Genomic DNA, 12,954 nt, shown 5'->3' on the forward strand with positions numbered 1-12,954 from the left:
CTTTAATTGAAACGAAGTGTGGCATATTCTGCCTTTATCCTTGTCTATCTCACGTGTTACTGTTGATGGATCTACAGGTGACTTGTTATTAAATGGCCACTGCAATCAATATTCTTGTACATGTCATTCTCCAGACTTACGCTTGTACTTCTTAGGAATATTCTAAAAAAGAGATTTGCTGATTCAGAAGATGTATTAGATAGATAGGGTTCTCCAGAGAAATGGAACCAATAGAATACATATAGAGAGAGACAAAGACAGAGATTAATTTATTGTAAGGAACTGGCTCACGGGATTATGGAGGCTGAGAAGTCCAGGACCTATAGTTGGCAAGTTGGAGACCCAGGAGGGCAGCTGATGTCGTTCCAGTTGGAGTCCAAAGGCCTGAGAACCAGGAAGAGCCAATGGTGTAAGTTCCCATCCAAGAGCTGGCAGGCTGGAGACCCAGGCACAGCTGTTGTTTCAGTTCCAGGCTGAAGGCAGGAAAAGACTGATGTCCCAGCTCCGGGCGGTCACGCAGGCAGGAATTCCCTCTTACTCCAGGGAGCATCAGCCTTTCTGTTCTCTTCAGGCCTTCAACTGATTGAATGAGACCCACCCACACTGGGGAGGGCAATCTGTTTTACTCAGTCTACCCACTAAACGTTAATCTCATTCAAAAACACCCTCGCAGACACACCCAGAATAATTGACCAAATATCGGGGCACCCCGTGGCCCAATCAAGTTAACACACAAAATTAAGAAAAGGTAGGGACGCTTGTCGTTTCAAAAGCTGTGGACAAATTGCCCACGCCCATCGACAGTGCTCCCACAACACTGTGTTGTCAGGTGTTCTGATTTTTGCCCATCTGTCCACTTTTTTCAAAAGCTCTCTTGTTCAACCAGATGTTTTTCCTATAAGACACCTCCTTGCAAAGCTCAAGGCCAGACAAGGGAGTGGGCAGCTGTGGAATGGCCTGGAATAACCCCAGCCACAGCCCATGACCCAGTGCCCTCTCCGAACTCCAGTTGGTCCTCTGGGGAGGGTGGGGATGGAAATGCAAGGGGGAACCCCAGCTCAACATTCCTCAGTCCAGGAGGGGCTGGGAAATAATGTGCTTCCTTTGCACATGGTTAAGCGCCAACATTTCAGACAGATGTGGGTTCGAGTCCTGGATTACCCACTTTAATTCCACTTCTCAGCACTTTGTGAGTGCCTGCTGTGTGCAGGCACTGTACTGGGCAGTGGCGATAGAGCAGTGACCCAGACAGGCTAAGCCCTGCCCCCGTGGAGTTTCTGTTCTTGAAGGATGACACAGATAATAGGCAAAAAGGAGACGATAAGGAAAAGAAAGGGAAAGGAGATAGAGAGCAGTGGGGGCTTTCTAAAATGAAAGTTTTCATGGAGGTAGACAGACCCATTGTCAGGTGCGAACTCTTAAGTGAATAGCTCCCTCATGCCCATCCTCCCACAGTCTGGGGTGGGGGGTGCTGTTATTTGAACAGAGGAAGTGAGGGAGAGGCCAGACAGGCATCTTTCAGAAATGTGTCCTGGCAGAAGGGACTGCCAGTGCAAAGGTCCTGAGGTAGGAGCTTGCTTGAGCACTCATGAAACATGTGGAAGGATCTGGAAGCAGCTGGAGCAGCGTCACCCTGGGAGAGTGTCCCTCTCTGAAACTTGTTTCCTTATCTATAAAATGGGCCTACGAGTTTCCGCCCCCCCGAGAGTTGTAGTGAGGATTAAATGAGATTGTGCCTGGCACAGTGCCTGGCATGGAGAGAGCCTTCCAGAAACAACTTTGAAAGCTTTATGAACAAGTCTCTGCCTGTTTTCCGGAGGCAAAAGCTAGGTGAGGAGGGGGCTGGCCAGGCAGGGCTGCCAAAACAGGCAGGTGCGGTGGCGGACGGGGCCGGGACTGTCTCACGGGGACACACCGGTACAGAATTGTATGTGTCTGTGGGTGTGTTAGGAGACTCAGTAAGGTTTTAGGGGTCTCCCAAGGTTGAGGAGAGGCTGGGTTTTCCTTTCATGACCATCAGTCCTGGACTCTCCAGGAATCTCCGTTCCTTACAAGCTCCCACCCTTTCCTTTAGATGGGAAACTGAGGCACCGACGGGCTGGAGCCTGGGAAAAGCCAGACAGGAGCTGAGGAGGGGACTGCACACCAGGCAGCCAGAGATGGGGGAGTCCCCTGGGGTTGGGCCCTCGATGGCATCAGCCCCCTCTCTCCGCCTCTACCCCCATCTGCCAGACAGGGACACAGAGAGAGGCGGAGACAATACAGAGACAGCGAGAGAGAAAAATGGTGACCCAGAGACGTGGACCAGAAACAGAGACACAGAGATGGAGAGATAACGAAGAGAGGAAACCTGGGGACAAAGAGAGACAGTGAGACACGCAGATTCAGAGACACAGAGAGAGACAAAGTCTAGGCGACGCCGAGGCACGGACAGAGAACGACCTAGAAACAGAGCCAGAGATGCAGAGTCACACATCAGAGAGGGCTGCCCTCCAGGGAGACCCCGGGCTGCCCCGATGGGGGCGCGCCGACTGCCCCCCCGCCCCCGTCGTGCCTGGGCCGTGACTTCAGAGCCCGCGCGGATGCTATAAATGGCCAGGCGGCCGCGCCGGGGGCGGGGCGAGTGAGTCAGCGCGTGACGTCACCGCCGCCGGGTCCCGCCAGGCCCCGCCCCTCCCGGCCGCCAGGGGGCGCCGGCCGCGAGCTGGGCCGAGGCGCCGGTCCTCGCATGCGCAGTCGCGACCTTGGGCGGCCGAGGCCGCTGGGCGCGGACCGGAGACGGAGTCCGCGCGTTCGAATCCTCGTTCCGGCACCGGCGTGCTGTGTGACTCTGGGCAACCGGCTTCGCCTCTCAGTGCCTCATCTCGACCCCACTTCATAAGGCGGTTGTGAGGAATGAGTTAACAGAGCCAAAGCGCTTAGTACGTAGCAGGAGCCAACTGTTGGCTCATTTTATGTATTTTAGTGTATCTTCAGCATATCGTTTCACACCATCAACTTGTCCTAAGTTGCCTTGTTCTCAAATGGGGACGATCTGCCCTCCTTCGCACCCCACCCCCCGCCCACAGGAACCCTTTGCAATGTCTGGTGATATTTCCGTTTGTCAAGACTAGGTAGAGGCTGAGGATGCTGCTCAAAGGCCTACAACGCCGACGACAGCGCCCCCCACCCCCACCACGAAGAATTATCCAGCCCTGACGTCAGCAGCGCCAGGGGCAAGAAACCCTGCCTTAGCCTCAGAGCATTAGGGGCAGGGGCCTGGGTGCCAATTCTGCTCTGCCGCTGGCAAGCTGTGTGGCACTGGGAAAGTAATCCACAGCCCTGTGCCTCAGTTTCCCCATCTGTAAAGTGCATATTAACTGCGTCCACCTCGGAGGGTGTTGTGAAGACTGGGTTGATACATGTAGTGCCCGGATCGGGGCCCGACATGGGGCTGCTGTCATATTAGCATATCATAGCTGTGCCCTTCGCACGTGGCCCGCAAACTGCAGGTCCTTAACCTATGAGTGTGTGGCAGGTTGCTGCCATGCCATCCAAGCATCGCTAATGCCGTATGCACGTGACTTGGGCATGGCATCCGCCCTGTGCTCCAGGGTGAGATCTGGCCTGGTGGGGCTGCTCAGGTGTTCCCTCCAAGCCAGCCTGGCTGGGACAGGGACAAATGGGGGTGTCCACGGCCTGGAACCTGCTAACACAGTCACATGGTAACTCAGGCAACCCACAGGTGGACAGAGAGGGCGAGATGCAGCATCTCTGCTCCCCCAGGTCCTTAGGACGGGCTGGAGGGGACAGAAGTGGGTGCCAGATTCTCAGCCGCAATACTGCTATTTCCTGCGCCCTTCTCTGTGCCAGGCACTGGGCATGTCGGAGGCCTTATTTCTTCTGACCCTCGTGACACCCCCAGGAGGCAGGCAGCATCACGAGTCCATTTTACAGATGTGCCAGCCGAGGCTCAGAGAGGGGAAGGGACTGTTGGTGTCTGGGGTTAGACCTACAGAGGTGCTGGCCAGTCTACCATGGGTGGCGGTCCTGCGGCAAGCCTGGAGAGAGATGACCTCAGAGATACGGAGAGATGGCCTCAGAGAGAGACATCGAGACGTGGAGACCCTGCCAGAGGCCCAGTGAACAGCGGGGGGTGGGGGCACGTGGGGAAAGGTTGCTCTCTGTCTGGCCAAGACCCCCCCCCCAAAAAGAATAACCCAGGCCGCCCCCCTAGGTGGAAACAATGACACAATCAGCTCCCAATACCAAGGGCCTGACATCAGAGGTGGGGGTGGCCGCGCGGGGGGGGGGGCGCCCCGCCCCCTGGCAGGCCCCTGCGGCCAATGGGACCGCCTTGGAAGAGGCCCGGGCCGCCTCCGGAGCTTCAAAAACTTGTGAGGAGGGAAGAGGGTGCAGACGGAGCCCCAGCCGCTGCCCAGGTCCTCAGCGCCCCCGCCACCGCTGCCCACCACAGGCCGGCATGTCCTCTGCCCACTTCAACCGAGGTCCCGCCTACGGGCTGTCCGCGGAGGTCAAGAACAAGGTAGGGCTGGGGCCACATGCCCTGCTCTGGGGCTTCCCTGGACCCCCTCCTGCCTGTCCCATGTGGCTTGGAACCTGAGAGGGAAGAGGGACGAGGATGGGGCCGGGGCTGCCTTCCTCCCCCTGTGAGCATCCCAGAGCCCTCAGCTACTGTTGGGGAGTGAAATGCCGTGGCGCGAGGCAGCCACAGGTAAACTGAGATGGTCGGTCCACTTGACCAGCCCCTTTAACCCTTTGTGTTCCTTGGGGGCTGGAGAGGGACTTGAACCCCTCCCCCAAGCCTGACAAAGAAATTGGAGAGCGCTGGAGAGCTGGGGCTCCTGGAGGTGAGGCTCAGAAAGTGTGGGAGATCGCGAAGGGAGAGGGAGACAGTTGCGGGGGGGGGGGGGGGGGGCAGAGAGCCGGATTTGACAGGGCTCTCCTAACTTTGGAGCTGGGAAGACACAGGGACTCCACCTCCATGCTGAGGATGGGTAAACTGAGGTTCAGAGAGGGGAGGCAAGTAGCGAGGGTCCCACATAAGGGAGGGGCAGAGCGGGACCCTGGACTCTCCCCCCTGCACCAGAAACGGGTCAGCTTCTCCAGGACAGCCAACTTGAAGTCCCCAAGCCACCGGAACGCTCCCATGAGCGGGACCAGGGGAGGAGCGCCAGCCCCATTTGACAGAGGGGAACGCTGAGGCGCAGGGTGGCTTTTCCCAGGGTCCCACAGCGAGGAGGTGGGGAGCTGGGATGAGAAGCTGAGTCGGGGGCTCCTCGGAGCTGGTGGAGGGGGCAGGTGGGGGGCGGCTGCTCGGGCCCGGAGACAGATCGCAGCGCCGCCCCCCCTTCCCCCCCAGCGCCGGCCCCAGAGCCGAGCGGAGCCGCCGCGCCATATAAGGCGGCCTCGGGGAGCCCGGCCCGCGGGGCCGCGCTATATAAGGGCCGGTTTGCTTTATAAAGCCGGGCTGGTCGGGAGGGGGGCGGCAGGGCCGGGGCCAGGTGAGGGGGCCGCCCCCTCCCACCTCTCCCTCCCCTGGAGAAGGGGCAGCCGGGTCCCCCAGGGGCTGGGAGCCTGTCTGGGCTTGGGGGGAGTGTTCTGGAGAAAGGGAGAGGGGCAAAGTGGGGAGGGGGAAGAGGGGAGAGACGCAGACAGATTCTGGGAGCCTGTGACAGGAGAGAGACGGATGGGGGAGGGCGAGCCAGGAGCCAGATAAGGCTGAGACAGGGATGGAGAGGCCGAGAGGGGGGACACACGGGCCCCACCCCCACCAGAGGCAGAGGACCTGGAGTCGGACACAGATGGAGACCTACGGAGGCAGAGATGGAGAGCCCTGAGCCCCACCCCCAGCCGGACGTGCAGAAATGGGGACGGAAGACAGGGCCAAGGAAAGACAGACAGAGCTGGGGTGGGGTGGGGGAGGCAGATGGAGAAATGCAGATGCACACGGTCCAGGAGTCAGACAAGGACAAGCCCCCACCCCCAGCTGGAGCTGGAGCCCCGGAGATGAGGACCTGGAGAGACACTGAGACAGACAGAGATGCAAGACAGAGCAGTCCCCTGCAAGGCGACATTCGGGGCACCTCCTTAGATCTCCTCCCCTGCCTGAGGCGCCTGGCTGTCCTGCAAGGGGGGGGAGGGGGGCAGGGCCAGGCCAAGCTGAGCCCCAAGTTTGGCCTGGAGGGGGAACCAGGAGGCCAGGCACCACCTCCCAGCTCTGAGGCTCTCACTCTCCACCCCCCGTGTCCTCATTCTCTGGTGCCAAACCTCAGAATGCCCGGAATGGCCCCCTGGGCAGGTGCCACCTCAGCCCTGGCCCTCTGCCCCCCCCACCCCCTGTGGACGCTGGGGCAGAATTGCCTTAGTTGGGAAGGGACAAGGATCAGGCCCAGGGAGCCTCAGATTGGGCCCGGGGAGCCAAGCTGTTCCCCACTGCAGCCTCACCACCCTCTCTGTGCCCCCCTCCCCCTCAGCTGGCCCAGAAGTATGACCATCAGCGGGAGCAGGAGCTTCGAGAGTGGATCGAGGGGGTGACAGGACGCCGCATCGGCAACAACTTCATGGACGGCCTCAAAGATGGCATCATTCTTTGCGAGTGAGTGGGGCAGACTGCCCTGGGCTGCCCCCCAACCTGGGTCTCAGCTCTACCCCCTCAACCCCTCCAACGACCAGGAGCTCGGAGCTGGGTTGGGCACTTTATCTCTGAGACCTCGAAACAGTCCTCTGGGGCGGCAAATAAGCATTGTGCCCATTTCACAGGAACGAAAACTGAGGCCCAGCTAGGTAAAACACATTGCCCAAAGTCCCGTGAAATGACTCCAGATCCAGAGTCTGAACCACCATGTAGACAGGACAGGCCCATTTGTGGCCTCCAGGGTCAAGAGAAAGAGAGGTCACGGCTACAAAGCCACAGGTGACAGTGGCTGGCTGTCGCTGGCTTGGTGACGTGAGGGCTGTGCTGTGGACATTGAAGCAGGTCCCGACTTTCCAGTCCTCTCAGAACTTAAACCACGGAGGAGAGCAAACCCTCACAGCTCGGAAGCCCCGATTCCAGACTCACTGCAGCTCCAGCCGGAGTCCCGTCTGCATCTGAGTCTGACCCAGGGCAAGGTGACCTGCGGGCCGCAGTGTGCCCTGGGAAGCCTCCCGAAGGCAGGTGGGGCCTGGCCAACAGCTAGGTGCTGGACAGCTGGAGGGAGAGCGGGGATATCTTATTCTGCCACAGCCCCTGGGAACAAGGAGCAGGGGACGTCCTGGTGCCCCAGCTCAGACAGCGCCGCCCAGGCCTTGAAGAGCACAGAGCCCCCGCTCGCTCAGTCCTTCATGCAACAAGCACTGACGCAGCTCCTGTGGTGTGCCAGGGGTGGGCACTGGGGACAGTGACCAAAACAGACTGACTCGGAGCCCACACACGGCTTTAGTCCTCGTGGGCGGATGGATCAGATAATTGATGAGACGGTCACACACTTGCCTGCAGCGGGAAGTGCCATGGAGAAGAATCAAGCTGGGAAGGATGGGAGGGCCGGGTGGGGAGAAGGGTGGCTGCTTGTACAAAATGGTCTGGAGGTAACATTTGGGCAGAATCTTGGATGAAGTGGGGGAGAGAGCCAGGAGGGCATCAGAGGGAAGAGTGGACCAGGCACAGGGGACAGCCATGCAAAGGCCCTGAGGTGGGCGCGTGCCTGGCATATTCAAGGGACAGTAAGGAGGCTAGTGTGCTGGCACCAAGTTAGGGGCCATGGGGGGAGTTAGCTGGGGGCCTTTTAATCATGCTAAGGACTAGGATTTTATTCTGAACCCAATGGGAAACCATGCGAGAGTTTGAACCACAAAGTTACTTGAGTTGCTTTGAAAGGCCATTTTAGCTGCAAGATGAAGAAGCGTTTGTAGAGGACGAGACGGAAGCCGGGAACCCCCAGGGAGCCCACTGCGAGAGCCCAGGAGAGAGCCGCTGGGGGCTCAGAGCAGGCTGGAGATGGCGAGGAGCCAGCCGTGGGCTTCTGGAAGTCTTCAGGAGGCAGAGCCAGAGGACTCGCTGAGGGACTGGGTGTGGGGGTGCGAGAAAGGGAGGGGAGCATCAGGAGCCAGTCTGAGAACTTGCCCTGAGCACCTGGAAGGCCCGTGGGTTTCCTGAGCCGGGGGATGGGGGGGGCTCTGTGGGCGGGGTGGGGTGCGCTGGATCTGAGACACACTTGGAGGGAGCTGGCTGGAGAGTGGGAGGTCTGGGCTGCTGGGGCCACTGGCGGATCAATGGCATTTAAAGTCAAGAGACTGGACAAGGTCAAGGGCATGAATGCGGCACAGAAGTCTGAGGCCTGAGCTGCAGGCTCTCCAGGGCGCAGAGGTCCAAGGGGGAGAAGGAGGCTGAGCTGTGGTCACCAGTGACGCGGGGGCATGTGGGAGACCCCGCACGCCTGGGATAGAGACTTTGGGACCCAAGGCCTGAGTCTGGCTCCAGGGGTTGGTTTCCCAGCTCGGTGGGTCCTGCCTGTGTGTCTGGGTGGATCAGCGGGGCTGCAGCCGGGAGCTGACACCCGTGGGCAACAGCACAATGGGTGTCACCTGTCTGTCATCCTGATCCCTGGTCCCACCGGGCTGAGCCTGGGAAGGGGGTGGCAGGGTCACCTTTCCCACTCCCCTCCCCCACTCCTCGTAGGTTCATCAATAAACTGCAGCCGGGCTCTGTGAAGAAGGTCAACGAGTCGACCCAGAATTGGCACCAGGTGAGCCCGGGCTCTTTTTTAACTCAACGCCTGGCCCTCAGCCCCTCAGCCCTCCATCTTCCCTCTCCCCCTCCCACCACTGACGTCGCCTTCTCCCCTCCAGCTGGAGAACATCGGCAACTTCATCAAGGCCATCACCAAGTACGGGGTGAAGCCCCACGACATCTTCGAGGCCAATGACCTGTTCGAGAACACCAACCACACCCAGGTGCAGTCTACGCTCCTGGCCCTGGCCAGCATGGTGAGTGGGGGAAGGGTGGGCAGGGGCCAGGGGGGCTGTGGGTGGTCTGGGCGTGGATGCCAGTGTGGCTGCTCCCAGCGTGGGTGGGAGGGGGAGTGCAGCTGCTGCAAGGGGTCTCCGAGGGGACAACGCGGTCCAGAGGCTCCCTCAGTCCCTGCCCTCTCGCCCTGCCCAGGCCAAGACGAAAGGGAACAAGGTGAACGTGGGCGTCAAGTATGCCGAGAAGCAGGAGCGGAAATTTGAGCCCGAGAAGCTCAGAGAAGGGCGGAACATCATCGGGCTGCAGGTACTGCCCCTTCCTCTCCTGGCTCTGGCTCTGGCTCTCGATGCTGAGCTGGGAGGAGGTGGGGGAGGTCGAGGAGGCTGGGAGGGCACTCTGGTCCCCGCGGGCTGTGGGGGACAGGCTATTTGGCATTAACTGAATGATATGCCAGGCACTGTGCGCAGCATTTTCCAACAGTTCTGCGGGGGGAGGGACTGTCAGCATCCTACCCTTTACACAGATGAGGAAACCGAGGCGTGCAGAAGCTAGCTCACTTGCGAGGATCGCCCAGGTGACGAGTGGCCAGGCTGGGCCTTGAACCTGGCAGTGAGGCCCTGGTGCTCGGAGCCACTTACTGGGGGTGTGACACACATTCTCTGGGCTGGTTTCCAGTCTGTAGCCTGAGGGTGCACAGAGGGCTGTGTAAGGGTCCCTGGACATCATCTCGTGACCTTCGGTGGTTCTCCTTCTGGCTCCCTAGATGGGCACCAACAAGTTTGCCAGCCAGCAGGGCATGACAGCCTACGGCACCCGGCGCCACCTCTATGACCCCAAGCTGGGGACTGACCAGCCCCTGGACCAGGCCACCATCAGCCTGCAGATGGGCACCAACAAGGGAGCCAGCCAGGTGTGTGGGGGCCGTGGGGCGCGCTGGCAGGGCCTGTGCCCATGGCTGTCCCCGCGGCCTGACCGTGTTGCCCTTTGCAGGCGGGCATGACCGCGCCGGGGACCAAGCGGCAGATCTTCGAGCCGGGGCTGGGCATGGAGCACTGTGACACGCTCAACGTCAGCCTGCAGATGGGCAGCAACAAGGGGGCCTCACAGCGGGGCATGACGGTGTACGGGCTGCCGCGCCAGGTCTACGACCCCAAGTACTGCCTGACGCCCGAGTACCCGGAGCTGGGCGAGCCGGCTCACAACCACCACCTGCACAACTACTATAACTCTGCCTAGGGCCCTGGCTGAGCCCTCCCCCAGGAGGCTGGCTGCTGCTCGGGGCTGGGCCCGGCCCGGCCCCGCCACCCCCTCCCCCTGCATGGCGTCCTCCAGGGGTAGTGTTTGGGGGGAGCAGCCTGGGGGCCTGTGTGCGGAAAGGGGGCCCCCTCCCTGGAGCGCCGCGGGGCCCACCATCGAGCCGGGTGTCCCCAACAGCACTCAAAGGACGCACTGAGCAAAGCTACTCCGGCTGTCCCCCCACGCTCCCACAGGTGGGTCCCCCAGGACGAGAAGCCCCCCAGCGAAGCCCCCAGCGCCCAGGCTCGGCCTGCCCCCACCCCATTCCCGCCGTGGGAGCAAACTGCATGCCCAGAGACCCAGCGGCCACACGCGGTTTGGTTTCAGCGACTGGCGTACGTGGATGTGACAGCGGCGTTTGTGACGCGAGCACTTTCTTTTTCTATTTCACTGGAGCACAATAAACGGCTGTAAAATCATCCGAGGACCCGGGGCCGCTCTGTCCCAGGAGCCTGCGTGGCTCTTGCACACGTGCAAACATCCCTGCTCAGATACGCTCCATCTCACACACACACACACACACTCACACGCACCCAGACACGCACTCGGGGCTCACAGCCACTCGCTGGACCCAGGATAGGCACTCACTCCCACCCAAATCTGCACACATGCACCACTGTGTTTGAAGGGCATGCACACGCTCTCTGCAGCCTTAGGCACATGCACCCTCCCCTTTCACACACAGGCAGTGCACACTCACACCCATGACATAAAAACACACACCCTCGCACACGTACACTACGTCTACACACACACGCTCGGCACCCACGTCCCTTTCCAGGAGGCTGTGGGTTGTGGTGAGATGGCCCGGGCTAGCGGGTTGTGAATCAGTCTCGCTGCTCGCTATCCAGGTGACCTTGGGCAAGTCACTTCCCTTCCTGGGCCTGTTATCCCATCAGGAAAATGGGGACAGCTGAGCGTTACAGGGTCTTACGGAAGCTTAAATGGAACGACTCCTTCAGGCAGGGGAATGACATTTGGCCCTGACCAATGTGAATGGACAGCAAGCTGGGTCCTGGAGCCTCTGTGGGTGGGGGGACCCTTTAGCCCTGCAGTGGACTGTGGCAAGATTGAAGGGGACAGGGCAGTGGGGGAGTGGGCACTGTGGTGGGCGTACAGCGACAGCCCTTTACTGACTGCAGGGTGCTGCTGCCCTGTGGGCCCGGCGCACTGTCTCCCCTCTCCTTAAGGCTGGTCCCCGAGTCTGGCCTGCCAGCCCAGCACCCTAGAAGTCTGTGGATGGGGCTCCAACCTCCCCACGTTTCAGAGGGGACTCTGTCCTCCCCGGAATGTGGGCCCCAGCTCTCCTGCCTGGAAGCCACCACTGTCAGGGTTCCCAGGAGAGGAGGCAGCTGTGCGGGGCTCACAGAGCAAGCAGGCTTCTCCCCTTCCCTCCCCAGGCCAGGGGACAAGGCTGGAACGTGGGGACCTACAGAGACACACACCAGAAGACCTGAACGCACAGCCGCACGCAGCCCCTGGGGCCTCGTAAACGGATTCCAGGCGCTCTTGGCCAGGCTACCAGCCGAGTCCTGCTCCCCCAGGGCCAGTGCAGGAAGCCATACTGAGGAGGACCCAAGCCTGGCCCGGGGCCCTGGCTCCTGGGGAAAACAGCACCATATTAGCACTCGGCCTGTGAGAGCGGGCTGGGCGGGCCCTGGATGCCAGAGGGACGAGCCCCCTTTGTGCTGGACCCCAGAGGGCACCCCGCCACCCAGGCGCCTGTCCACTGCTCTGCCCATGTCCCCTGGCTCCTACTGGGCCAGGGGACCTTACCTGGAGCCTCGGAGGGAGAGGTGGGGGCACCAGGGAGGGGCATGTCAGGGCAGAGGGGCCTCGGGGGGCACATGCCAGACCCAGTGGCTGGGCCTGGTGGCCAGGGTTTCCAGCCAGCTCAGCACCTTCTTTGCTGTTCACGCCCCTCACTGCCCTGGGTGGGTCGCAAACTACGCCAGGCACAGGGCTGGGCGCCTCCATTCTCAGCACAGCCCAGGGAGGAAGGTTCCATCATCCTTCCCACTGTACTGGCAAGGAATCCGAAGCAAGGTCACCTGCTGCCCGGGCTCCTGAGACCAGGGGGACGAGCTGGAGCTGCCCCAGGCTGCTGAGCATCAGGGCCTCTGTCACCCACGACAGCCTCTGGGGCCACCATGCTGTAGGTGGGTGCTCACCATCAGCCACGTTCTGGTGTGTGTCTTCCCACCACCACCAAACAATGAACTCACTTCTGACACCGTCTACCTGGAGATGCCGTCAGATGCCACAGGTTAAGGGCTCAGTCCCACAGGACTGCCCCCCCAAGCCAATCACAAGTCCAGGTTGTCACCTGTGCCTCTGACCCACGACCCCCTCCTCGGGTTCCATCAATCTGCTAGGGCGGCTCACAGAACTCTGATACCTTTCACTTACGAGATGATGGGTTGATTCTAAATGGATGTAACTCAGGGACAGCCAGATGGACGGTGTGTGGGAAGGGGCGCCCCTCTCCCAGCACCACCCCGTGCTCCCCAAGCCGGAAGCTCGTCAGATCTTGTCCAACTTTCTACAGAGTTTCAGCTGCAGCCCCTGTCCCTCCCAGGGCTCGGTGGGCATGGCTGTTCACACTCAGTAATCATTTTCCGCGGGGACCAGCCACATCCTGAGACCATCTAGGGCCTCACCCTAAATCACCTTATTAGCATATGCTTGGTGTGATCAAAGGGGCTTCTTAT

General features: G+C 60.6%; 1 protein-coding gene across 1 annotated transcript; it reads left to right on the forward strand.

Annotated features, from left to right (window-relative positions):
- The first annotated feature begins 4,280 nt into the window (after positions 1 to 4,280).
- CNN1 (calponin 1) lies at positions 4,281 to 10,662 on the forward strand. Its single transcript, XM_014865472.3, has 7 exons — positions 4,281 to 4,525; positions 6,477 to 6,598; positions 8,660 to 8,726; positions 8,830 to 8,967; positions 9,143 to 9,253; positions 9,711 to 9,857; positions 9,938 to 10,662. Exons 1-7 carry the CDS (start codon positions 4,463 to 4,465, stop codon positions 10,181 to 10,183), a joined length of 894 nt encoding a protein of 297 aa, XP_014720958.1. The 5' UTR covers positions 4,281 to 4,462; the 3' UTR covers positions 10,184 to 10,662.
- The last annotated feature ends 2,292 nt before the right edge of the window (positions 10,663 to 12,954 follow it).

The sequence above is a fragment of the Equus asinus genome, chromosome 20 (genome assembly GCF_041296235.1).
Source record: "Equus asinus isolate D_3611 breed Donkey chromosome 20, EquAss-T2T_v2, whole genome shotgun sequence".
In the NCBI taxonomy this organism is placed as follows: domain Eukaryota; kingdom Metazoa; phylum Chordata; class Mammalia; order Perissodactyla; family Equidae; genus Equus; species Equus asinus.

What these genes read in the sequence shown, in the direction of transcription:
- CNN1 (XM_014865472.3), top strand. Translation starts at nt 4,463, where the DNA reads ATGTCCTCTGCCCACTTCAACCGAGGTCCCGCCTACGGGCTGTCCGCG. An exon ending in CCGCGGAGGTCAAGAACAAG is followed by an intron (nt 4,526 to 6,476) that starts GTAGGGCTGGGG and finishes CCTCCCCCTCAG; the next exon opens with CTGGCCCAGAAGTATGACCA. An exon ending in GGAACATCATCGGGCTGCAG is followed by an intron (nt 9,254 to 9,710) that starts GTACTGCCCCTT and finishes CTGGCTCCCTAG; the next exon opens with ATGGGCACCAACAAGTTTGC.